The sequence below is a fragment of the Pongo pygmaeus genome, chromosome 14 (assembly GCF_028885625.2).
Source record: "Pongo pygmaeus isolate AG05252 chromosome 14, NHGRI_mPonPyg2-v2.0_pri, whole genome shotgun sequence".
Classification (NCBI taxonomy): domain Eukaryota; kingdom Metazoa; phylum Chordata; class Mammalia; order Primates; family Hominidae; genus Pongo; species Pongo pygmaeus.
Window position 1 is genome coordinate 82098229 of NC_072387.2, and position 26950 is coordinate 82125178.

At 36.1% G+C, this 26950-nt stretch overlaps 2 protein-coding genes across 13 annotated transcripts in view; one reads left to right on the forward strand and one right to left on the reverse strand.

The window, feature by feature from the left end:
• Positions 1 to 1342: 1342 nt before the first annotated feature.
• Positions 1343 to 24255, reverse strand: DIS3 (DIS3 homolog, exosome endoribonuclease and 3'-5' exoribonuclease). 5 transcript variants are annotated; one of them, XM_054446974.2, is made up of 21 exons: positions 23937 to 24255; positions 23179 to 23336; positions 20496 to 20689; positions 19727 to 19800; positions 18231 to 18398; positions 17515 to 17679; positions 16252 to 16365; positions 15990 to 16127; positions 15000 to 15146; positions 14469 to 14585; positions 14105 to 14206; positions 13391 to 13455; positions 13214 to 13298; positions 11151 to 11278; positions 8340 to 8426; positions 5825 to 5981; positions 4300 to 4514; positions 4024 to 4192; positions 3746 to 3904; positions 2918 to 3040; positions 1343 to 2265 (listed from the first exon to the last, which is right to left on the reverse strand). In XM_054446974.2, the coding sequence occupies exons 1-21, from the start codon at positions 24162 to 24164 to the stop codon at positions 2182 to 2184; spliced, it is 2877 nt and encodes a 958-aa protein (XP_054302949.1). In that variant the 5' UTR covers positions 24165 to 24255; the 3' UTR covers positions 1343 to 2181. The 5 variants fall into 5 exon arrangements, with proteins under 5 accessions (XP_054302949.1, XP_054302950.1, XP_054302952.1 ...); XM_054446975.2 differs by lacking the exon at positions 23179 to 23336 and adding an exon at positions 23617 to 23684 and having other exon boundaries at positions 23937 to 24236; XM_054446977.2 differs by lacking the exon at positions 23937 to 24255 and adding an exon at positions 23617 to 23679.
• Positions 24022 to 26950, forward strand: part of PIBF1 (progesterone immunomodulatory binding factor 1) — a 233896-nt gene continuing 230967 nt past the window's right edge. For all 8 annotated transcript variants that reach the window (XM_054446984.2, XM_054446978.2, XM_054446979.2 and 5 more), the window contains exons 1-2: positions 24022 to 24690; positions 25764 to 26062. In XM_054446984.2, coding sequence (XP_054302959.1) covers positions 25811 to 26062 — 252 coding nt within the window. In that variant the 5' untranslated portion in view covers positions 24022 to 24690; positions 25764 to 25810. The remainder of the gene's footprint in view (positions 24691 to 25763; positions 26063 to 26950) is intronic.

Below are 26950 nucleotides of genomic sequence, written 5' to 3' on the forward strand. Positions count from 1 at the left end.
TATTTTTAGTAGAGACAGGGTTTTACCATGTTGGCCAGGCTAGTCTCAAACTCCTGACATCAGGTGATCCACCCGCCTCAGCCTCCCAAAATGCTAAGATTACAGGCATGAGCCACCGCACCTAGCTGGCAAACTTTTTTAAATGGTGGGGGGAATCAAATGAGTAATGTTTTGTGACACATCAAAATTATGACGTGCTGCATAACTTTTGGTCAACAATGGCCAAATACATGATAATAATCCCGTAAGATTACAATGGAGCTGAAAAATTCCTATTGCCTGGGGACACAGCCATGGTTAACATCATAGTGAAATTACTTTATGTAGCCTAAGTGTATAGTGTTTATAAAAGTCTACAGTAGTGCATAGCAATATCATGCCCTTCACATTCACTAACCACTTACTGACTCACCCAGAGCCAGCTTCCAGTCCTGCCAACTTGTTCATGGTAAATGTCCTAAATAGGTGTACCATTTTATATCTTATATATATCTATAAATATATTTTTACTCTACCTTTTCTATGTTTGGATATGTTTATATACACAAATACTTAGCACTGTGTTACAACTGCCTACAGTAATCAGTACAGTAATATGCCATACAGGTTTGTAGGTTAGGAGCAATAGGCTATCCCATATGGGATACCATAGGGTATACCATCTAGGTGTGTATAACTACATCATGATTTTCACACAATGATGAAATTGCCAAGTGACATGTCTCAGAACATATCCCTGTCATTAAGTGACACATGACTATATATGAAACTTAACAAATCAGGCCTTGTTGGAACACAGTCATGTTGATTTGCTTACATATTGTATATGGCTCCTTACACACTATCAATGGCAGAGTTGTGTACTATAGTTGCAATACAGACCATAGCCAACAAAGTATAAAATGTTCTAGCACTTCACAGAAAAGGTTTTTTGACTCCTACTCTCCTGTTTTAGTGTCACTGACCCATTTTACCTGGACCAAAGACTACTCAAGTCTATTTTCCTCTAACTGACACAAGTTTCTACCTCAATGTATGGAGGTTTTCCTCAGTAATAGGAAACTGGAAAAATTAGTCAACATTTATTGAGTGCCTAAATGACCACCTATTTAGTATACCTGCTGATTTACTTGCCAGGCTTTTCTCACTATACTGCAAGCTCCTTGAAGGCAGAAATAGTTTACTTGAGTGGAACCTGGCACAACGTAAGTGCTTTAGAAATTAAATAAGCCAAGTAAAATGTTTTAAGGCAACCCTATCCCAAAATATTCCTGAAGATATTAATTTAATCATTACTAATCTCTGTGATTAGTAAGGGAAGTAGTCAGTCTGGCACACCAAATTTTATTAATAATACTTATTTTAATCTGTTCCCTTTAGTATGTCTTTATACAGTTCCCCTCATGTATACACACTGACATAACTACAATTTAAAAGCTACTAATTACCTGTTTTTTATTTTGTAAGTAACAAGATGTAGACATCTGAATGCCAATGTCTTATTCTGGAGAGACATTGGAGCTGAAGTTCAACAATGATCACACTTATTACCTGGTAATAAAAACACAACCATCTTTCCAGTCAGGTCAAAATATCCTACTTTTTGACTTTCTACCAATTCCCAAACATTCACAGTTTTTCAAGGACCACTAATAAAATACAGGAAGCTTTTAAAGACAGTAAGAGAACACCTAGTGTAAGTTAGGTGAATTAAAGATGGCAAAGGAGATTACATCCTCAACACTGACAGCTTCCAAGACTTAGAAAAGAGATTGTTCCTTGTTTCTAAAATTGTTCTATTTTCCTCTGTAGGAAAATGAAAGATTTTTTCTTACAAATATTAAATAATCAAAGTACTTATGCAAAATTAATCTGCTCCTCAATGAGATGAGCACTCCATTTAAATGATCTTTACAGATCCCTGAAGTTGCTGTCCTGTCACTGTATTTAAGTGATGGATATTGAATTGAATTATTCTGCATAAATAATTCTGTTCAACCCAGAAGTAAAGTAGTATGATGGGACAGATACAGTCAACCATTCAATAAAAATGCAAATGTCTGAAATTATTAAAATGTACTTAAAAGTAATAAACTATCACACACTTAAGCTTAGAAGTGTTCTTTCAAGTTTTTTCTTTTAAAAAAGAAACCAGTCTTTGAAGATTTTTGTTGAATATAGCTATTTTCCAAGCTTCATCTTCTTTTTCTTTGGTCCATTAAGGTCCATGTTTGAAGTATCCGTAGGAATGCTTATTCCTGGTATCTAAAGTAATGCAAATAGGGGGAAATAAGGTGATTTAAAGGATAAAATACATCTCATCCTCATCTTCCTCTTCCCCACTGCCAGTTTCAAATTTAAAAGGATGTAGTGGTAGGGAGGGGAAAGGGGGCTAATTAAAGGTTTTATACACAGAATGTATTTTACAAAGTAGCAGTGGTTCAAAAATGTAAAAGGTAGACATGGTCTCAATAGGTGGGAAGTATGCCATTTAGGAAGTGTTCTTTTTAACTATAAAACAGTCTTCCCCACGGGGAGCCACTGTGATTGACAGAATCAGAGTTGATTTCAAGTGTGCTGGGGAAGGACAAAAGTTAAGAACCAGTATCTTAGGTGAAACACCTACACTTCCATCTTCAAAGTGCAGAGTTCAAAACTTCTAGACAGAAAAGACTAGGCAGGTGAATGGAAGATCTTTTTATTTTGGCACCAAAGACCTGAACAGAATCTCAGATGTCTAGAATCCCGTGGCCTAAAGAAATCAGTGAGAAAACAGGATGTGCTATGCAAATATTTGGTTTCTACACTACTTACAGGGTTCCCTCTAACATTAAACAGAAATAACTTATGTCCCTTCTTTGACAAAATATGTACTGTTTGTTCCATCACGACAAGGAAATTTTAAGTTTGGCCTTACCTGTGGTTCTACCAGGGACATTCGGATTTTCTGATGCTGAAGATTAGATGAGTCTAACATGATTTTCACTTTAACTTTATCAAATACATGGAACACTGTATCTTCTATTTTAAGTGAGGGTATCTAAACAAAACACATTTTATCATTCTTAATTGCTTCCTTACATTTGAGGCTTTGTTCTAATCCTTTACAATTTACCTTACATAGTAGAAGTTTAAATATAAAAATTAGTAAGCATCTACGTATTCAACATAACCAAGGCCACAAACCTAGTAGTCTCACATAAATATGACCTATTTATGTGCATACTTTCTCCTTCATTAAGGTAGTTCTAATATATATGTTCATTGAATTCTTGGTGATTAATTAATCACCCCACTAACAAATAGGAAATTTTTAGTCTAGTAGAGGAACACAAAGGTACTTTGGCCAGTTTATTGTTCAAATATTCTCAGGGCTGTGGTTCTCCTAAGGAGAATAAGGAGTATGTGTGCCAAATAAGAAACACCAGAAGTAAGTTTAAAAAAAAAGTTCCTTCCCTGAGTTATAGTCATTTATTTTTCCATGTAGGGCAAAACTTTACATGGTATAAAAGAAAGAAATCAAAGACAACAATTGCATATGAGAAGATATATAGTGGTGAGAAATTGTGAGTAAAACCATAGCTTAGTTGGCAAAATTAAATGTAGATTTTCTGGCATGTATTTGGAGATGAGGATAAATTCTTCAGGGTACAAAAAATAATTTTATGCTTTATAGGTACCATTTATGAACTCTCAAAGAAAAAGTGCCCCCCAGAAAAGAAAACAAACATGAGAAATACCGTACCTCATCATCATAAATAAGCTGTGGGTTTGATTTGTCCTTTTCTTCAAAAAAGACTGTCCCTTCTAAACCATACTTTGGAATTAATACCACAATGGCATTCTTTCTTACAAATAAAATATAGGCTTCTTCACTTACTATTCCTTTGCTTTTGAAAAATAACTGTAAAATAACATACAACTTATTTAAACAGTCTTAAAAATTTTGAAATTAACAAAAAATTGAAATTAAAAATGAACAAAACTTCATTTTTTCTAGCACTATCGACAGAAGGCAAATACCTGGGTATGAAAAGCCACTGATGCACGTTGGGCATATTGAGCCATTTTGTGCCGGAAATTTAGATTTTTACATATATCTGCAAGCTTGTGTTTGTCTGTCAACTCTGGATAAGTACAGTCAGCCCCAATAGCCACAGCCAAAAGCCGATGAACAATAACATCTGCGTATCTAGATAGATGGAGAAATAAGAACCACGGTATGTCAGTACAATATGTGCTTTTAAAATTCAAAATTAACTATTTTCTATCTCCTTTAATTTCATGAGGAAAAAATACCTTCTGATGGGTGAAGTAAAATGTGTGTATATTGGAGATGCTAAGCCATAGTGATAAAAATCATTATCCATTCCAGAACAGAAGTACACAGCTTGCATCATACAGCGAGTGGCTAATATTCTCAACAGAGTGTTTAGATACGGAAAAGTAGGAGATTCGGCCCGATCCAAAGACTCAGCCAAAGACTTGGCTGTATCAGTCTTAATTTCCAAATTCTGTAAACAAAAAGGAGGGAAGAGCACCATATTAAACATTTCTAAGTCAGTACCATTATGTCTTCAAAATATAACTGATCTGACTGAACAAACATGTTTTTGTTATTTTCCTTCCCTTCAAAGTAGAAGTAATAGCCAGAAACAAAACTGTACTGGTCACTACAGTTCTGTCAGAACAATGTTCGGATTCATCAAATTTAGCTGCTTTGTTCTACCCTAGGGAGATGAGTCAAATATACATCTCTTCTCTTAGGTCTTTGGAAGAAATAAGATAATGAAGGAAAAAATCCCTATTTACAGAGTAAGCCTTGGAGCAGAGGAGTGAGAAGCTGATTCAATTCCTATGAATCTGGAGAAGCTGGGCATGCATGCCGTAAAGGTCTGATCCAAAATCAGAAACCAATGCCATCGTGATCGAATAATGCCCTGCAGTCCAACATTACTGCTCCCAGCACTCTTCTAGATGGGAAGGATAGGGCCTAACTAGGTAATCCAAGGAAAAGCAATGTAGGCCATAGTCACCCAAGGGGTAAGCACCTCTAAATGAAAATCTACTAACAAGAAGTAGTGGGTATACAGGGCTGAAAAAATGTGCCCTTTCTATAGTTTCCCCTTTTCCATGTATGCAATAAATATATTTTTCTTATGAACATGAAATGGAAAGGATTTAACTGAGTTGAATAAATAAAAAAAAAAAATACATTATTTGTAAAGTCAGGCAGTTGACAGGAGCCATGAAGCAACACAGACATATGAAATATGCATAAAGACAAGGAAACATGGAAGAGTTTTATATGACCAGGACGCTGCACAGATCTTAGTCTAAACATCTGGCTTTAGCATAGGGTGCTCTTTAAAAACATTAGGCTGGGTGCGGTGGCTCACACCTGTAATCCCAGCACAGCACTTTGGGAGGCCGAGATGAGATTATTACTTGAATCCAGGAGTTTGAGACCAGCCTGGGCAACATAGTGAAAAGCTACCTCTACCAAAAAAATACAAAAAATTAGCCACTAATGGTGGTGTGCGCCTGCAGTCCCAGCTCCTCAGGAGGCTGAGGCAGGAGGATGGCTGGAGACTGGGTGGGAGGTGGAGGGTGCAGTGAGCCGAGATCGTGGCACTGCACTCCTGTCTGGGTGACAGTGAGACCCTGTCTCAAAAAAAAAAAAAACCAAAAGAAAAAAGAACTATTGGCATATTCTTGTTATTAACAAACAATAAAACCTTTATGGAAATATGAATATAAATTATTTAGAACAACAGATAGATCAAAACACAAATAGATGATTTTTCAAACTATAGGACCTTACCCTTGACCTGGCTGCCTTAACAAGAATTTCATAATTTGATGGAGGTGGAGCAGGATGTTTTCGAAGCAGAGCATGTTCAGAAAATTCCTCATGAATTTTTTTTGCAACAGAAATATTGGCAAGTAACATAAATTCTTCAACCATGGAATTTGTTTCCCTGCCAATGGAAAAAGCATTAAACAAACAAAAAAGAGAATCTGAGACTTCTATATATCATATTTTTTCACAGGTTACCTTTGTTACCAAGAAGATAATAAGAGCATTTCCTATGTAAACATTCATATGTGTGTGTACATTTGTATTTTAAATAACTTACGATTCTTTCATCTCTCAGTTACTCTGCTAACAATCTCTTATCATGCAACTACTGCATGAGTAAATCTTACATGCTAGAGGAGACTTTACAAATTGCACTCAGCCAGTTGCAGTGGCTCGCACCTGTAATCCCAGCACTTTGGGAGGCCGAGGCAGGCAAATCATTTGAGCCCAGGAGTTCGAGACCAGTCTGGCCAACATGACGAAACCCCGACTCTACTAAAAATATAAAAAAATTAGCCAGGTCTGGTGGCACACTCCTGTAGTCCCAGCTACTTGAGAGGCTGAGGCATGAGAATCACTTGAACCCGGGAGGTGGAGGTTGCAGTAAGCCGAGATCGCATCACTGCACTCCAGCCTGGGTGACAGAGCAAGACTCTGTGTCAAAAAACAACAACAAAATTGCACTCAAAAACAGAAGCTTTACCACTCTATTTATATATGAAATGAAAACAAGCATTTTTACTTGATTTTACTAGGTCCAAAAATATTTTTATTTAATTGTAAATCAATAAAGTTTACAAGAACTAAAAGCTATTTAGATCATACACATTTTGGCTTAAAAACCAAAAATTTTAACAATAAATTACTCAAATGAAGAGACCATATTTATAATAGCTAATCTGGATACTTACAATGGGTCACTCATTGTGCTATAAAAGTACATCCTGCCCTCAACACACACACCCACACACTCTGTTTTACAGATGAGAAAACTGAGGATATATTCATTATTCTCTTGCTCAAGATGAGAGTTATTAGCAGTATGAGAATTTGAGTCCACACAATCTGACTTCAAAACTCTTAACCAATCTGATACTGCTGTGATTCTCTACATAGTTATTCACATACATTTTTCAGTTAGTTTAGTAAATGATCTACCTTCTGTTGATACAGTGCTTTCTGTCTTGCAAGTCAATGAACACATATTATTAACCTTCCATTCAAGTTTCATCTTGTAACTTCTTGACAATATTTCTAAAGTATATTCATTTTAAAAATATTAGAAAGACCTCCAATCACATGGGGACATCTCAGAAATGTGTTCTTTCTTCTTCTTGATAAGAAGAAATGGCTGATGTTTTACTTTGGCAAAGCTAGTGTCAACCTTTTGCTCATAAAAGCTCTTAGTACTGGGCTCATTATTAGCATTAATATTAGACATACTTACACAGAAGTTCTACTATAAAGCATTTTTAGATATTATAATAGAACTAAAGCACATATTTATTCTAAGTAAAAAATCTGAGTATATTCTCATTTTTAACCCTTGGTCATCTATTAGAAAAGTGCATATGCATGTTGAATTCCAAAATTACTTTAATGTAAATAAGAGGCAGGGAAAGAGGCCTAAACCCTGATTTAACAAAAAAATTCTTGTTTCCCACATCTTAACTAAATCAATAAACAACAATAGCTAATATCACCCTCACAGCACCCTATGAGGTAGGTGCCATTATCAATTATAGGCAATTTACAGACAAATAAATTGAGGCATGGAGAAGTCAAATAACTACTTTAGTGGGAAATATAATAGTAATAACAGCAGAGGGATCCAAACCTAGGGAGTCTGGCTTCATAACCCATGATCTTCACCATTATTCTACCCTATCTATCCTACTACCCATTATTCTATCCTACCCCCATCTTTCTGGCACCAGGGACGGGTTTCATGGAAAACAATTCTTCTATGCAACGAGGGGAGGGAGGGATGGTTTCATCAGGCATTAGATTCTCATAAGAAGTGCACAACTTAGATCCCTCCTATGCACAGTTCACAATAGGGTTGGCGCTCCAATGAGAATCTAATGCTGCCACTGATCTGACAGAAAGCAGAGCTCAGGTAGTAAAGCTCACAGCCCAGGGGCTGGGAACCCCTGCACTACAGTATATTCTACTTTAGAAATTAATTGGGGTAATTTTTTTTTTATTTTACTGTAACTATTACTAGTCAAGTTCTAATACATGACACATCAAAGCAAACAATTCAAATTGAAAGTTCTTCTATTATGCGACTAAACGCAGTTTTATAGAAAACTGAGCTTAAATTTACTTTTCTGTCCTTTGCAAGCCAAATAAAGTAGAAATCATGACCCCAATCGTTATTTTGTATATAAATGTTTCCGTTATTTTTACTTATAGTAGACGTGACAATTAAAATAAAAAATCTTATCTAATGCCCATCAAAAAAATTACAAACCTAAGTTCCTTGGTCTGCAGATCTATAGGATCATGAGTTTCACTGTCCATGTGGAATCGAACTTCAGGAGAGGATAGAGTCAAAGCCCTACATAAAAATTAAAGAGAAAAATTATAGTCAAGCAAGCCAATAAAAGACAAAATTATAGAAATTATTCTTTTAAAAAAGACAATGACTACAGCAAGTGTGTAACAGTTGGTCTTCTGAAGGCTTTATGACCATCTGCTGTTTCATGTTCTATTTTCATAAACAGCTCAGTAGAGCTTTCATGAACAGCTCAGTAGATTTAAAATGCATTTAACAAAAGAGGACGATAGCAACACAAGGAAATCTGAATCCCTGTGCTTCTGAGGGTTTATATATCTTCTGTATCCAAACGATGAGTTTTTATTGAGCTACATAAGTTTTTAATCACTTTTACAAATAAAGAAGGGGACTGTCTGTATTAAATTTACTACAGGAAAGAGTTATTGGGGCAGGGGACAATAAAGAGGGGCAAAAGGGAAGCTGCTGTGGGTAGCTTAGTAACACCAGAAGATCCACAGTTCAAAAGTATCTTCCACAAAGACTGAACCAACAGAGAAGCAACTGATAACCTACTATTACTAATAGGTTACAAGTAGTGATGGCTATTAATATTTGATTGCTAAGTGTCAGATAAACAATCCATGCTCAGGACTTTACACACATGGTTCATTTAATGAGCTGGCAAGTTCTCCTTTGGAAAGTAAACTCCCACAAGGCAAGGCAAGTCTAATGTTTCTTATACCTTGACATAACTTTCATGAGGTCAGCTCCAAATCAACCTAAAACTAAAAATTTTAATGAGACTGGGCAACCTTGAACAATCATGGAGAAGGAAAAGAAGGGGAAGAGAAAAATTAAAATAAGATGGAGCAAGTTAAAAGAAACATTAAGTCTAAGTCCTTGTCTTCCTCAATTCCTCACCTTTATTAAAAGAACTATAGTAGGAATACATACTAAGAGAATCTCAAAAATATTCCTTTCTTGCCTTGTAGTGTGCACTCAAAACAAGGCTCTACTTCAGGTCTGATATGTATTTATTAAGGGATTTTGACATAAAAAGCAAGGTATACTTATCACATTTTGATCATTTTTCCTCATAGAACACCTAAAATGTTATGTCTACCCATGAGAAGGCAAAAGATGGTTTTTTTTTTCTGATTGCTTTTTCAATTCTCCCTAAGACTAAAATGATTCAATGATGTTTTCCCAGTAGGCAACCATCTACTTACCAAATTAAAAATACAGACTGTTGAAATTAAAAAATATCCTTCCCAGTTTTAAAAAGCTATGTTACAAATGTGAATTCTTACTTTAAAACTATTAAAATAAATACAGCTTCAATTTGCATTTTATTTACATTGCTTAAAAAAAAAAAAACTTTGTGGTGTTTTGTGTCACACAAAAAAATTCAATTATCTTCTTCTTATATCCAAGTGACAAGCTTAAGCAAAAGTTTTGCTCAAGTTTAATAGCGTCCACTGGGTTTTAGCACGCCCAAATGATCCTTTCAGTTTCAAGTTTCATATTTAAGATCACATAAAAAATTCCCTGAAAACTGAGGTGTTAGTAGACATAGATATATAACTACCTCAAACACTGTCCAACGGAACATTCTGCAGTGATGGGAATTTCTATGTGTGCCCTGTCCAATGTGATAGTCATTAGTCACATGTGGCTATTGAGCACTTGAAATATGGCTAGTAAGGCTAAGGAACTAAGTTGTTAATTTTATTAATTTTAATGAATTTAAATGGGCGCATCTTATGAAATGACACAAATGTACAATCCGTACTCACCACACCTTTAGTAACTGCTTGTGACCCTATCCTAGAGGGGCTTGGGAACTCTGAGACCAACATCTGGAAGGTTCATGTACTTGGTTTCCTCTGATAGTCAACAACGTCTTTTAAGAGTCAAATTTCTCTTAACTGGTTTCCTTCAACATGCCTGAGTTAATACTCTATACCTTACGCCTTTTGTAGTTAGGCAAAAGCCATGACATAACAGCTAAAAGACTCACATCTGTTACTAGTCAGATCTTTGGGAAGACTCCTTTTATGCAACTTTTAACTGCCTAAAAAATGAGAGGGTTGAATTAAATAATCTCTAAAATTTAAAGTGCAAGGAGGACCTAATCTACGTTTATTTAAACCTCTGAAACCCAATGTGAAAATCTGGAAACTTATTTCTAATTAAAATTAGAAACAATTTCTAGAAATCTTAGGGAGTTCTTGCCTTCCTGGAATTTCTTCAAGATCTTTAACTCAAACGCAATTTTTTAACACAACAAATTACAAGGATGGAACTCCTGAACAAACATCAGTCCAGAATCAAGTTGCTAACATTTAAAAGGAAGCTAGAGGTTGGGCATGGTGGCTCACACCTGTAATCCCAACACTTTGGGAGGCCGAGGCGGGTGGATCACCTGAGGTCAGGAGTTCAAGACCAGCCTGGCCAACAAGGTGAAACTCCATATCTACTAAAAATACAAAAATTAGCTGGGCGTGGTGGTGGGCACCTGTAATCCCAGCTACTCGGAAGGCTGAGACAGGAGAATCGTTCGAATTCGGGAGGCAGAGGTTACAGTGAGCCGAGATTGTGCCACTGCACTCCAGCGTGGGTGACAGAGTAAAACTCCGTTTCAAATACATACATACATACATAAATGGAAGCTAGAAGAAACAGGAGTCTCTATTCACCCTTTTAAATAATTCATCACTGCCTATGATCAAACAATGTAAAGAGTATAAAAATTATCTTAATACTATGAAAAACAAAATATACCCTTTTTCAATCCTTCCTTTCTTCAGAATTTTGGCTAGTTTATTCAGTCCACGGAGACTAGTGGTAATATCGTCATTCATGTTTGCTGAATCAATTCTCAACTGAGCTTCAGCATATGTCAGAGATGCCTAAAAAAGAAAATGTATGTTATATAATTCTTATAAATGATAGAAAAATGGTTTTCAATGTCCTCCTACTTTCACTACATAAAATCCATGATTTCAGAAAACCTAAAATCAGTAACAAAATAGAAATTCTTAGCTATGATATTATACTTCACATCTATGATTTCTGGTTCATTAATTCTTATCTGAGGCATTATACAACATAAACAAACACATTTTAAAAGGTAAAATGGCAATGTTGTTAGCTAAAATAAAACACAAAGGGAGGTTAGATCGATTCCTTCTCTGATAACAAATATGAAATCCTTTCCAGATGATCATTACTCCCCTGCAAATAATTAAGACTGCAGGAGTCAAGACACCATGTTTTGCAGGAAATCTAATAAATACCCAAAATTAAGAATGTAAACACCAGACAAATCATAGTAGAACAGGGTTAAAGTCATCCCCAATGACAAATAACCCAAATATACAAATAACTGCTTCTGTTCCTATTTCTCTCAGAGAAATCCACCATTTTTTTTTCTTTTTTTTTTTTTTTTTTTTTTGTTTGTCTAAAGAGTAGCTTCACAAGAGAAAATAAGAAAGAGCATAACAGAGTTAGATAACGCAGGTCAGGTCGGAGTCCTGGGAGAGCCAACTCATCTACTAAAGGCTAAGAGCTTCCCCTCTGAAAAAGGTTTTATGTTATATGTTCACTAGGTTTGTTTTCATATCATTTTGTTATACCGACCAAGTCTTAAAGAATTAAAAGTCATTCTTATTTTAAAGTACAAACTGTGATGGCTTAAATAATTCACACATCATTATTTATCAGTCTAACAGTTTTCTTTGCAACCACTGGTTAGCAGAACAGCAAGAAGGATGCCAAAGGGCCAGAAAAAACAGGTTAAGCTTGGAAAACAGATCATTAGAAGATAAGGGGTTTGGCAAATCTTGAAGAAAGATGTAGGGCAAAATAAGAGAGAACATAAAGGATTTTTGGGAGAAGTACAAAAAAAACAGGAAAAGGACAAGAAAGACAACCTGGCTCCATTATGAATTAACATGATCTCAGGCTAGTTCTACTAAAATCCAACGGTGACTTAAACATCATTTCTGTGAGAAAATGTGAAGAAAGAAGTCGTGTACCTGCTGACTTTTAAAACACTAACCATTTATAAGTAGGAACAGCTTCAATTACTAGGGTTCTTGAGTTAGGGCATAAAACCACTAGTTGGTCTTCTCAAGTACATATACTTTGTAAGTTTCTGAATACAGGACAACTGTAACATGAACTAATTTCTGAATCACATCAAAAATTATCTGCTTATAACTAGAAAAAAAAAACCCTCAAAATTTTGCTGTAACAATGCCCCCATTCTATCCTGAGGGCACAGACCTAGCCCTTGTTTTTCTGCCTAGAAAGACTCTTCCCCTCCCACCCAAACTGAAATACATTTGTCTGTATCCACTTTACATGTTCAAAAGAGCATCTAGCTTGATTGAAAAATTCTCAAGAAGTGGGCAGCAATCTCAAATTTAGGTGATGGCAGTGGAGCTGGGGCTGGTTACTTTGGCTTAGTACTGGCTGGGTCAACAAAGATGGCAATAAGACTCTGGTGGCCTGTTTTGCATTCTTCTCTGAGAGTAGGTAGCAAAAGGGCCAAATGAGTTTTAGTGTAAATTTAAGTGCATCTGTACATGTGTAAGCACGTGCCCGCAGCTGTGGACTTTTTTAGACTATGTTTATATCTCAGGCATTTATATGTTTTTTCTATTTTAGGTTAAGTAAATATACATATAAATAATTATACATAACATCTCTTTTCAAATATATAAATATTTTCATATATGTGTATATATACATATACATGAATCTTTAAAAAATTTATTTAGCTTTTTTCAAAAAAGTACCAAAAAGTTTAAAAATTAGAGATTAATAGCCCTGAAACGAACCTTTGAATTAATAACACTTTTGGTAAACTTCGTTTTTAAGATTTCAGCGTTGTGATTCATTTCCCAAATACATGAAAATGCCAGCCTGTGAAGGAAAATACAGAGTATTTGTTAATGGGAATCAGGTTAAAGTAGTAAATACAATGTCTTCAAGGAAAAAAAACCATGCAGAAATACCTGTCGACGTCACATTTTAAGGAACACAAGTTAGAGCTAAGCAACTCTGGAACCATGTCAATCCTCTGCAAAAGATAAAAATAGAACCACAGATTACTTAGCTATATCCATACATTTATTTGAGGTTCTATTCTCAAATAACATTAATTAAACAAGGAAAGAAAAGAGTGTTCCGGTTTTTGTAAATAGGAGAATTGACAAAAGGTCAAATAAAAGGTTTGTTTCTATAAAAGCACTTACACAAAATTGTTAAAGAAGGAAAGCTATGAAGGAAAACTGGACTTCATGCCAATTAATCTAAGTTTAAGCCCTCTACACTAACGACCTAGCTGTCCTCTGAAAGTTTTAAATCTCTGGTCTGTAGAAGTTTATACTTGATAACTGACACACTCTATAACTGGACCTTTCTCCAATGCTTAATATAAACTACAAGGTGTTTTTAAAATACTAAAAAAAGAAAAGAGAAACTAAATTTTTATGGAAAAAAGTATACAGAAGAACTCTGACAATAAATCACTAATAGACTAAGTTTAACCTTCCCCTTGACTTTCACAATACTTTACTTGTTATTTGAACCACTCGATAACAAAAATTTGCAATATATTTAGTGATTTAAAGCCACCTTATTCCATGTATTTTTCTTAGCTAATTCATGGCCGTTTAAGAATCCTTAAGTGTCCATGATTGTTAAATTTTTAAATTCAATACATTTACCTTTTCACAAAGATACACAGTTGTTCCTCTTCTGGCTGATTCTTGATCCAAGGCATTTCCTGGCCTAATAAAATGGCTCACATCAGCAATATGAACACCAACCTTAAAAAGATAAAAATAAAAGGATGTCAATATGCTTGACTGGGTAAATGTACCTAATGGAGTTTTAGTAAGATAAAGTTTAGCTAAATTTAAAAAAGACTCAGTCACCTCTACCATTTCAACTTCTGACATATGGCCAATAGCGTGCAGCTACAATTATACTTCACAAGAGTAATTAACAAGCAAATTCTATTCTAGGTCAAAAGAAAATGAACTCAGAACAGAACTATATTTAGGTAAGAACACTATTACATATGAATACCTCCAAATTTCCATTTTCGAGTTCTCGACAATGTAGAGCATCGTCTATATCGGTACATCCTGGTGGGTCTACACTACAAATACACAGATGCCTCAGGTCTTCTCGGTTTTTCATGTCCTAGAAGACATGAAATGATAAAATAAATTATTTCCAAAGCACAACTACAACATATTAATAGCTTTTGTGAAATCAGTAATATGTACACAAAAACAATTTAGCTGTATTTTCTTGATGACAACCACATTTATTTTTCCTGCACTGGAGCAGAGACACACCACGTATGATTTGTAACTAATGGTTTCCTTCCCTTTGAAACATTTAACATATCCAAGTGTCTGCCACATAGAAAAACTTACCCTTCAGTGAAGAAGCAAATGACTTCTTCTGTAATTCCTAAGAATGCTATGCCCAACAAAATGCAGGAAAAGAGGGATCGTGGTGTCCACATATTTAAAAACACACACAGAAATTAAACCAAACTAGGCAGGATATAATAATTTATAAAGTCACTACAAATTACTTTCAACTTACCTTTTCAGTAATGCTCCAGGGCATCTTTGGCAGAAAACTAAGAACAGCCTGTGAAAAAGGCTGATGGGGAACATCGTGTTCAAGTAACAAAACTTCTGTTTCAGTCTCTTTCTCTCCAACATCGCCTAAATTTCTCACAAAGTGTCCCTGAAACCAAGAGGCATTATTAGAAACGCCTATTTTATAGCAAATTTACATCTTATCATATTAAATTCTTCAGCATTACATATCTTCTCAGTATTCCTAAATATTCCCATAACGACTTCTGAAAAATTACCCTTTAGTAAATTAGACAAGACTTCTCAACTGATTTATGATGGAACCTTTGTGAGGGTCCAGCTCTTACATTCTAAAGCATCTATTTCTTATTAATGTTCAAGTTTAAAATGTGCTTCCAATATAATTTTTTCAAAATTTGTTGATTAGAATCTATATAGAACTCACTTTTCATAGTCATGATCAATAAAAGTTATAGGTTTAAAAACTTACATAAAAGAGGCCAGGCACAGGGGCTCACGCCTGTAATCTCAGCATTTTGGGAGGCTGAGGTGGGTGGATCACTTGAGGCCAGTTCAAGACCAGCCTGGCCAACACAGCAAAACCCTATCTCTACTAAAAATTAGCTGGGTGCGGTAGTGCACACCTGTAGTCCCAGCTAATCAGGAGGCTGAGACACAAGAATCGCTTGAACCCGGGAGGCTGAGGGTGCAATGGGCTGAAATCACAAAACTGCACTCCAGCTGGGGCAACAGGGTGAGACTCTCTCAAAAAGAAGAAATTTACATAAAATTAACCAAATGATTTACACTGGAATTTCATAAAATTAATTTTCAAAGTAGACATGCTACTTACCAGGTCACTTTGTGAAATATCTCTAAATTTCAGTACAAATTCTACATAAAAGTAGATTCTATTTTTATTAAAAGCAGAAATACTATTCACAAAATTTTAATTAAACATCCCCACATAAAATTAATATTTTAAGCTCACATTTGGATATCTGGAATTTCTGGGCCAACCATCAATAGCAACAATAATTCTCCGTCCTTCTAATGTAGAAGCCTGTCTGGTTTCTATGCGAATTCGAGGGATTCTCTTATCAGCAGGTGTAAAGAGATGTCTTCTTGACTAGCAAAAATTATGAATAAAGATTTTACACAAAAAAAATCTGAGGATGGAGGCAAAAGAAAGGCTATAAGTTCTATTAAATGTTTATCTTTTTTTTATTACACAGTAAATGGTCTTTACTCACCTCCTTAATGTCAGACTTGGAAAGCATGCCACAATATGGTCTCCAATTCCTTTTTATTATTCCTACAACTCTACCTGTAGGCTTCAACATTTTCTCACTTACAGCAGTCTTAAGCTGAGATATAAAAATTAAAATGTTCAGTTATATTCCTCTAAGTATTATCAGGCAATTTCCTTTCAAAATCAAAATACATACATGGATACTAATCCATTCAGGCAGTAAATTATGACATAAGACTACAGAATGTTGATGTTTCAAAATTCTAGACAAGAACATGCCAAACCAAACCAGACATTCTCTCTTGATAATAAAGTACTACAAAACAATCAAAAAGCAAAAACAAATAAATAAATATAACTGAATATATATGTTAGAACTCAACACTTTTCAGGATTAACATGAGGATTTACTGACTAAAATACACACACAGGTCTGGGAATTAGATTAGGCTTTTAGTACTAGTTTGTACAAATTAACTATGTGGTATGGTGACTAGTTCCCTTTGGACCTTTATTTATTAATTCTAAAGGTTCTTCCTTATAAAAAATAAAAACCCAAATAAAGAGTGTCTGCTATTAGAAATAACAAAAATTCCTAAGGTATTTCACCTCTTAACGCTATCCAAAGGCCTGGACTCTCCATGGATAACTTTATAGTGAGACTCCAGAGCAATGAATATAAATGATGGAAAAAGAAGAATAAAAAAACTGTTACATGCATTCCAACTATTTATAATATTGTAATTATAAAATACAGAAATAGGTCCTATCAAGTAGATTTAGCTCATATCATAAGAAATAACTGAAAGTATTCTCTTCATAATAAATATGGTATCAGATAAGTTGCGCAAATATAATGGCCCAGAAGTACGTCTATTATGTTAAGGGAATTTTACCTAAAGCATTTTCTAAAACATTTCCTAAAACATTACTTAAAGCATTTCAGAAAATGTTAAATACGTATTTACTTAAATCTCACTAAGTCTAATAACACACTTGAATGTCACAGATTTTCAGTTTCATACTTGTATTAACTCATACTAACAGTCTGTTTGCATTTAAACCCATTTATTTGAGCAAATTAAGACAATAAAAGAAAACTACATAGAAGAGGAAAAAAACCATGTGTATGACATGCATTAAATATACAGAACTATGATTTTATGCAATAAATCTGAGAGCAACGAAACTTGTTTTCCAAAGCTGACATATTAATAATACAAAGCTACACAGACAAAAAAAAAAATCCTGCTTAGATTCATACCATTCGTTCTCTCTCTTCTTCTTTCTCAACATCTTCTTCATTTTGACCTTCATCATGTAAAACCACAGAAGATGGTGCTACCCACTGACTCTTGGCGAGAAGCTCCACAGCCACAATATCTTCGTGAATAGCTCTGTTTAAATGTTTAAGTCCCTGTAAGATAACCTGTTTAAAACAACAGAGGGCACTTGCCCAAATTATTTTTAACGGCAATATAATAAAGGGAAGATCATCTAACAGATATTTACATACACTCTGAATATCTCTATGGAATCTCTATTTCTCCCTTATAGATTTTCTTTCTCTATTGTGTCCCTAATTCCACAACCTTAATTTCTCAGTATCAGGTAGAAAAAATGTAAGTCAGAAAACACAGGCTGTGTTCATGGCTCCATCATAACTTACACTGGTACCAAGAGACTTTGGAAAAATTATTTATGCTCTCTAAATCTCAAGTCATAATTGGTCAAATAAGAGTACACTACCTAGTTTTTATAGGTTGGGTTGAATATTAAATGAAATGCCATGCGCAAAGATTAAAAAACTACCTGACAAATTGTGAGTACTGCAAAAAAAAAAAAAAGAAAAAAGTTACTATTTGCTTTAAAGTATGTGAAGCCTCATATGTTATGCAAATAGTATTTACCATTAAGTGTTCATAATATATAAAATATCATCTTTATTTTAGCGTATAAGGAATTTATTCACATACTTGCCTCTTTATTTTCTTCATTGTCGCCATGAATCCATACTGTAGCTTCTAAGTAATTTTCCCTGCTGGCTCTAAATGTTCCTTGAAGGTATGTACCAGATTTTATGCCTTGCTGTAGCTTACTTAAGGGAAGATGCTCTGAAAATATTATTTTTCCACTTTCTATTTCATTCTATGAAAGAAGCAAACCAAAAGATGCCGCTAATAAGTCTTCTGTTCACTCAATACACAACTATTATTAATATCAGAGAATTTTTGAAATCTACGTTATGATATACACAACTCTGAATAGGAGAGAAGATAGCAGTGTTTCTTATAGGCCAGTGCTAACAAAAACAGCTTTCTATGATGAAGGAAGTATTCATTTTGCCATCTCTAATATGCTAGCCACTAGACACAAGTTTCTCTTGGGCACTTGAAAGATAGTACACCAAGAAACTGAATTTTTAATACATATTAAATTTAAACAGTCATATATAACTAAGTGGCTACATATTAAGGCAACACTAAATCTGTATTTCAAAAATCAAGCCCAACTTTTATCTTCTCATTTCCTTTTGGTTTCATAAAGTATCATAAAGGTAAGAAGGGATGACAGAAATGTAAAGACTGGTTTTATGTATAATGTCCTATCACTTAAAACCTATTTCTATAACAAGGGCTACCATTTATATTTACCATACCTATGTGTCAGGCACTGAGATGAAAATTGTATTAATGGTACAGTTATCATCTTATTTGATCCTTATAACAACACTATGAAGTTATTATTGCTAAACATCATATATTTATATATAAGAAAATGAAGGCTCAGAATTTAATTATTCCCTTAGCACTCCTTCTCACATCAGCTATTGTAATGACTCCTTTACTCACCTCTCTGCCTCTAATCTTTCCTGGATAAAATGCTTAATGTTACACACTGACATGAGAGTGGTCTTACAAACAAATACCATTTCCAATCATTCTCTCCTGCTCCACCAATCCACATTCATATACCATTACTTTTTCTTAGCCTGACATATAAGGAAAGGATCTCAGAATCCTTTCCTCTTCATAGCAGCCCTTCAGGGAGATCTTTATAAATCAATTGAAAAATTACTAACCTACAGAATAAGTTCTAGGTCTTTACTATCTGGACACTCCCCTCCCTCTTCTTTCCTGTCTGCAGTGCCTGCCACTTCTTTATTTGTCAACAGCTACTCTTTATTCACAAATCAGCCATGGACTCCATTCATTTTTTCCTCAACCAAACCGTGCTACCATGTACCAGGCCCTACTCAGGTTAATGGGAATATATCTATTTTAGAAAGTTAACTCCTTTAGGAATGGCATTTCAATAAGCCTATGACATCCACTCCTGTTTATAATACAACTATTCCAAATCCAGCTTACCCACCGACATTCCAATTTTTAAATTTGGTAACTATATGCCTAATATTCCAAAGTGGCTATTTTAATATTTTTACTTTTCAAAAACAAAATAAAACAAAAACATACCTCTTCTTCAGACAAACAAGCAAGACGATCTATGAGTTCAGGGTTAGCAGTTAGGCTCTTTACATATTCTTCACCTGAAAAAATAAGTTTATGTTGTTTTTGATAAGTGTTTTTTCCTTAGATATGAAAAAAATGGATAGTCTTATTTGCGACAGTATACATGTCATTCTTTCATTCATTGAGAGACACTGAGAGTCTCACTCTGTCTCTCAGGCTGGAGTGCAGCGGCGCAATTACACATCACTACAGCCTAGAATCCCTGGGCTCAAGCTATCTTCCTGCCTTAGCCTCCCGAGTAGCTGGGACTATAGTTACATACTACCATGCATGGCTTTTTTTTTTTTTCTGTAGAGCTATAGTTTCCCTATGTTGCCCAGGCTGGTCTTGAACTCCTGGTCTCAAGCAAGCCTCTTGCCCTGACCTCCCAAAGTGCTGGGATTACAGCACCTGGCCTCAATTTATTTAAAAAACAAAACCCAAAAATCTGTTGATGTGATCATACCTAAGCAGAAGCAGAGGTTCCAGTATATTTATGAGATTTCATTGCTAAACCAGTTGCAAATAGTGAGGCGAAAATTAACAGCCACTGGGCACCACAACATATTTAGGTTAAAAACTATGTGAAATTTGAAAATACAAAAATATCACATGAAGTTATATAGGACTACGAAAATACTAAATGGTAAAGTGAACATCTGACTACAGGCCTGATGATTATTTTCACACGCATTTGCAAACACGCACTAAGTACTTCTACATTTAGACTTACAAGTGAAAGCTGGTATTCCTTCTTCTATGGCTTTCTCTTTGTTTTTCCTGTCATTTGTTATGAAGATAACTTGCAGCTGGTTGTCTGCTGACATTTTTTTCAAATGTTCATTGTACCATTTTGCTGCTACTCGAATCGCTCTATCATTCCTGTCATTAGCATTTTCTCCCTGTTCTTGTTCTACATAGGTTTCTCTAAATGGAAAGGAAAGAAAAAACAAAATAAAAGGAAATCAGTAGAAACAAGGATATGTGAAAACTCTTAGCACATAAATGCTTAACCACTAAACTAGAAAAAGTCAATGGTATATCTTTTCTCTTGAATGTATTCAGATGTACACCTCAGAGAAGAAATTAAGATTCCTATAAGTTTTTAAGAAACAATTTGCTTGGAAAAGAAGAAAATTATGCTAATAAGGGGACAAGAAAAAGGCTAATACAATTTTATTTCCTAAAAAGAAAAATTCAAGATCAGAATTTATACTTTAGGTTGAGACACTAAATAACAGTTTGTTGAGACAAATTATAATACAATTTCACAGGTCTGATAATCAGATTTCATTCAAACTGTAGGTTAATAGCAATTCCTAAAAGCTACAAATAGTATAATTAGATCATTTATAATCAGAATTCTACAGTCATTAATAATGCATATAAATTATCCACTAATTAATAATATCCATTAATAAATAATGCATATAAATTAAACACTAATAGCTGAAGCTATGTAGAGACTGAAAAGTCAGGTATACTAATAGATATTACGTATTTCTTCTATCTAAACTCCCAAATATGTCAACACATTCATCTATTTCTTTAAATCTGTTCATCAAAGCCAGGTTTAAGTACAACAGCAAAGTTCACTACAATAGCTTCCAGTACTTAATGGTAATAGATTCAATTTAATAATTTGATTTATATTAATAGTTTTAGAATTATTTTATTCCTCATCGTTGAATGCACTTGCTAACGCTTTTTTTTGAAACAGAGTCTTGCTCTGTAGCTCAGGCTTGAGTGCAGTGGCACGATCTCAGCTTACTGCAACCTCTACCTCCGGGTTCAAGTGATCCTCCCAACTCAGCCTCGCAAGTAGCTGGGACTAGAGGCATGTACCACCACAACCAGCTAATTTTTGTATTTTTAAGAGACAGGGATTTTCCAGGTTGGCTAAGCTGGTCTGGAACTCCTGGCCTCAAGTGATCTGCCCACCTCAACCTCCCAAAGTGCCAGGATTACAGACATTAAGCCACCACGCCCAGCTGCTAATGTTTTAAGCTTATCAGTGAATGACACAGTCATAAATTTTTAAATTGGTTTTAAACTTGGGTCTTTCTGCACTGAAAAACAAGTGATGTTTCTATTTCTGGATTTCAAGGAGGTACTAACAATAAGAAGCCTACAAGGGCTTTACTGGTATTCTTTACAAGAACATTGAAGTTTGAGATATAAGAATCAAGAAAGTTGAGAAATTAAGGTTTTTAAAAATGTGCATAATCTGATGGAATTTCATTACCAGAAGTCTACACTCTAATCCAGTGGTTCTCAATTGAGTGAATTCGCCCCTCAGGACATTTTGCATCATTGCAACTGAGTAGTGGTGGTAGTGGGGGTAAGGGGTGGTGATTCTGCCAAAGAGGCTAGGAACACTGTCAAACATCCTACAATGTATAAAACAGCCTTCCTACCACAAAAAAATTATTCAGTTCAAAATATCTATAATGCCAAGATTGAGAAGCCCTGATCTAATCCAATAAAAGTACCATACTCATCACAGATTATTTATGTAATATAACATAATAGGCAATATCATATTTTTTGAGACCACACACAGAGTTCAAAGGTCTTGAATCTAAAAGCACAAAAAAGAATTATATTCCTGGCCAGGCGCGATAGCTCATGCCTGTAATCCCAGCACTTTGAGAGGCTGAGGCAGGCGGATCACGAGGTCAGGAATTCGAGACCAGCCTGAACAACATGGTGAAACCCTGTCTCTACTAAAAATACAAAAATTAGCCGGGCATAGTGGTGCGTGACTGTAATCCCAGCTACTCAGGAGGCTGAGGCAGGAGAATCGCTTGAACTTGGGAGGCGTAGGTTGCAGTGAGCCAAGATCACGCCACTGCACTCCAGCCTGGGCGACAGAGTGAGACTCCGTCTCAAAAAAAAAAAAAAAAAAAAAAAAAAAAGAATTATATTCCTTAACCTAATTTTGCTCAATATGTAATCAGTTGCAAAGTATTAAACTTTTAAAAAGACCATTAAGAATAAATCTACTTTCTATTTTTAAACAAAATAGAAACTTCACAAACTCATATATTTTATTACCCTCTGTTAGTAGTTCACATAATATGGTATTCCAGGAACTTACGCAAATCTCATCTTCCAAGATTCTATGGTCCAACTCATGCTAAAACCCAATTCAAAATGAAAACATTTTGGAAATAAAAGTACCTATTGTAGTCTAGGAGTCAGCAGACCTTGGTTTTAGGCTTGAGCCCATCAATGCCTGTGTGATCTTAGGGAGATCCACTTAGCATTACCTTCTACACAGCCATGTAAGAATCAAATAAGGTATGAAATCTATCACTTATCTTCTGACAATGTCACAAATTACTTACAGGAACCCTCTCCAGAATTTAGCTAATCCTGTGGTTTTCTGATATTTAACGTAATATTCCTCCTACCTATGGTGCTCATTAGTGAAAGTATAGAAATGCTTCTCTTGGTTATTAGTCACATCTCGGATGCGTTTATATACGGGGGCACTGCGATTTCTCACTTCTTGAAGAACTGTTTGTAGCACAATTACATTCCTGATGGCAGGGTCCTCAAGAACATCAATCTTAAAGAAAGATAAAGTTAATTTTTCCTATATTCATTTGTAAGTAGCTCTGTCAAACATAAAATCCTGTTTTATGTTAGGCATAAATACTTTAACGTTTTAAAAACACTGAATAAGTTAAGCCAAGAAGCTATTTGGCTATAGAAAACGAGACAATAGTCACTAAACCCTTCAGATCTATTAAAAAAGCACACTTAGACCAATAACAAAACTTCGTAGAATTAAGGGTATTAATAAAGAAATACGTTGGCCCACATAGTTTTTGTTCCTAGGCACTTACAAGCTGCCTGGGAGTCGCAGGCTGGAGGCCACAGAAGCCCAGGTCCCCGGCCTCCAGGCACTTACAATCTAAGGCAGAAGAGACACCAGGAGTTAGAAAAATAACGTGTCTAAAATACGACTCCAAGAACTAAATTTTTTAAAGCACAAGGAAAAGAACCTCGGCCTGGGGAACAGGAAGCTTCGGTCCCGAGGGGGTGTCCCTTTCGCTAGGTATGTGACACTGCCAAAGACCCTCCTCCCTGGGCCTCAGTTTCCCTATCAGCCATACCCCCTTGTCCCCGCGGGGCCGCGCTGTCCGCGGTTCGCCCGCCCACGCACCTGGTGCAGTAACACATTAGTGTCGGGCAGCAAGTAGTGCGGTTGCGGGCAGAGGCTGCTCGCCGGGTCCTGGGGCTGCGGCTCCAGGGCCGGCCCCTCGTGCGCCCCGCCACACGTTGCGCACCCGGGCGCACCGCAGCCGATGTCGTCTCGCAAGTAGTGCTCGCGCACAATCTTCATCACGCCGCCTGCCCGGGTCTTTTTTAAGAACGTCTTGGACTTGAGCATCTTGCCTCGCCGCGCAGAATCCTGACCCCAGCAGTGCTCTTCCAGCAAAACGCCTCAAGCTTGGATACAATTACGCCTCACCCGGAAGTTCTCCCCTTTCCATTCCCGGATATTAGTAACACTTCTCGCGGGAAAATGCCGAGACAAACATTGGTTGGCTCTCTGACGGCCGCGAGGATTGGGCGAAAGTGAGGAGGGGCGGCAAAGCAAGGCGAGGAGCCATTTCCGCCCGTGGCCTAGGCGGGGCTTGCCTCTGGACTCCACCTCCCAGCATGTGTTGCTTTCCGCTCATCCCGGAACATCCGGGAGAGCTGACTTCCGGCGGCTTGTGGGAGTGCTGCTTCTGTCCTCCTTGCGGGTGTGGAGGTGGTTGTCTTGGTTACGGGTCCTAACGGTCCCCTGCCTTGAAATCCCTTGTTGAGGGCCTGCAACCTTGTGCTTTCGACTGGAGACGCCTTTGGTCCCTCGAAGTGTCTGCACTGGCGGCTGGTCAAGCCTTCAGTGTGGATTAATTGACGCTTTCGAGGTAACTTGCGACTATCATCGCTTTCTTTCCCGCGTGGGGTAAAGAATCCCCCAAGCTGCCAGGTTTGGGGCTTAATTTTCACGCCGAGTGTATAGGCAGTCCCCGTTTCGGGTCCTTTGTAATCGAGGAGAGAATATGTCTTTGAGTTCACTTTTTCTTACCTATTTCCCTTCAAAAAGAAGGAGTGAGGCCGATCTTAGTATAGTTCTCGCTGTTTCCCCTCCACACACCTTTCCTTATCATTCAGTTTAGAAAAACTGAAATATTTAATAGCATAATTTGTTATATCATGAGGTATTAAAACAAGGTAGTTGCTAATATTCTTATGAAAGAGTAAGAAGTAAGTTCTATTTAGAATTTCTTGAATTTTTCTTATACCCTGTTGTTTTCATTCTGCTATCTATAAAAAATATTTTTGTCCCCGTTTTCCCTGTTTAAAACATCTTCAATGATGCCTCATTGCCTGTAGAATAAAATCCAACCATATTTTGACATTTAAGGCCCTCCAGTCTTGATCGTTAAGGGCGTGTGTGTGTGTGTGTGTGTGTGTGTGTGTGTGTGTGTGTGTGTGTGTGTGTGTGGTGAAAGGAGTAACTATTCCAAGGCTTGGCTTTGTTTTTTTACTTCCACTTACGTATCATTAATAACTGCATGATCTCTCCTTTTTACCATGCCTGTCCAAATCTTTCAAGATTCTAAGTGCTACCTCTGTGTAACCTTTCCCTGACCAACTCTGACGTGATTTCTGTTATCTTTGAGCATATGTTGCTTTTAGTGGTGCCATTCTTGATTATAATGGGCTTTTTTCTTCATCTTGTACATTTCTTTGTTTCCTCCAATAAGATTCCTCCCCCCAGGAACTGTTTTTTTAAGTTCCTCGAAGGCTGACTTCATAGTAGGAATTGATGTGTTTGATTTGAGCATTAACTTAACTGCAATAATCTGTTCTAGATTTGGGGTGCACTAAATTGCCTAATATTTATTTAAGGAATCCTTAGTCTCTCTTTAATACAGTCCATGATTTCTGTAGTTAATTTTATAGTACATTTGAATTAATGTTTTTTAACCTACAGAATATTAAAATTGAATTAGAGAAGAAAACTGATCCATAATAATAAAAATGTCTCGAAAAATTTCAAAGGAGTCAAAAAAAGTGAACATCTCTAGTTCTCTGGAATCTGAAGATATTAGTTTAGAAACAACAGTTCCTACGGATGATATTTCCTCATCAGAAGAGCGAGAGGGTAAAGTCAAAATCACCAGGCAGCTAATTGAACGAAAAGAACTACTTCATAATATTCAGTTACTAAAAATTGAGCTATCCCAGAAAACTATGATGATCGACAATTTGAAAGTGGATTATCTTACAAAGGTAAGATCAGTTTTAAATTTTGTGTTCTACATGCTTTATTGTCTTCAAACGCCAGGTAAATAAGAATTAAATACACACACACATTATCTGAACTTGAAATGATACATTTATATTTCTTGACAAGTACAGCCATTAAATAATTTTGGTGTTCATAGAAGTAGAGAATAGAATGGTGGTTACCAAGGGCTGGCGTGGTTAGGGGTGAAGGAGGATTGGGGAGGTGTTGGTCAAAGGATACATAATTACAGTTGAATAGGAAGAATACATTCAAGAGATCTATTGGACAGCATGGTGACTATAGTTAATGACACTGTAATCTTGGAAAACATTGTGTTTTTGAAAAACACAGCGGATGTTAAGTGTTCTCATTACTAAAATTACTATGTGAGGTAAAACATTTGTTAATTAGCTAGAGTTAACCATTTCACAGTGTACATATACTTCAAAACATTCTGTTGTACATGACATATACACACAGTTTTATCTGTCAGTTGGGATCACCTGAGGTCAGGAGTTTGAGACCAACTTGGCCAACATTGTGAAACCCCAGCTCTACTTAAAAAAAAAAAAAAAAAATTAGCCAGCCGTGATGGCAGGTGCCTCTAATCCCAGCTGCTCGGGAGGCTGAGGCAGGAGAATCGCTTGAACCCAGGAGGCAGAGTTTGAAGTGAGCCACAATCGTGGCACTGTACACCAGCCTGGGCAACACAGCAAGACTCTGTCTCAAAAACTAATAATAATAATAATAATAATAATAATCAGAGGCCAGGTGCGGTGGCTCACACCTGTAATCCCAGCACTTTGGATGCTGAGGCCAGTGGATTGCTCTCAAGCTCAGGAGTTCGAGACTACCCTGGGCAACATGGTGAGACCACCCTTGCTACTAAT

What these genes read in the sequence shown, in the direction of transcription:
- DIS3 (XM_054446974.2), bottom strand. Translation starts at nt 24,164, where the DNA reads ATGCTCAAGTCCAAGACGTTCTTAAAAAAGACCCGGGCAGGCGGCGTG. An exon ending in CCTGGAGCATTACTGAAAAG is followed by an intron (nt 14,586 to 14,999) that starts GTAAGTTGAAAG and finishes CATGTCTTCTAG; the next exon opens with GACATGAAAAACCGAGAAGA. An exon ending in TTTACTTCACCCATCAGAAG is followed by an intron (nt 4,193 to 4,299) that starts GTATTTTTTCCT and finishes CCATCTATCTAG; the next exon opens with ATACGCAGATGTTATTGTTC.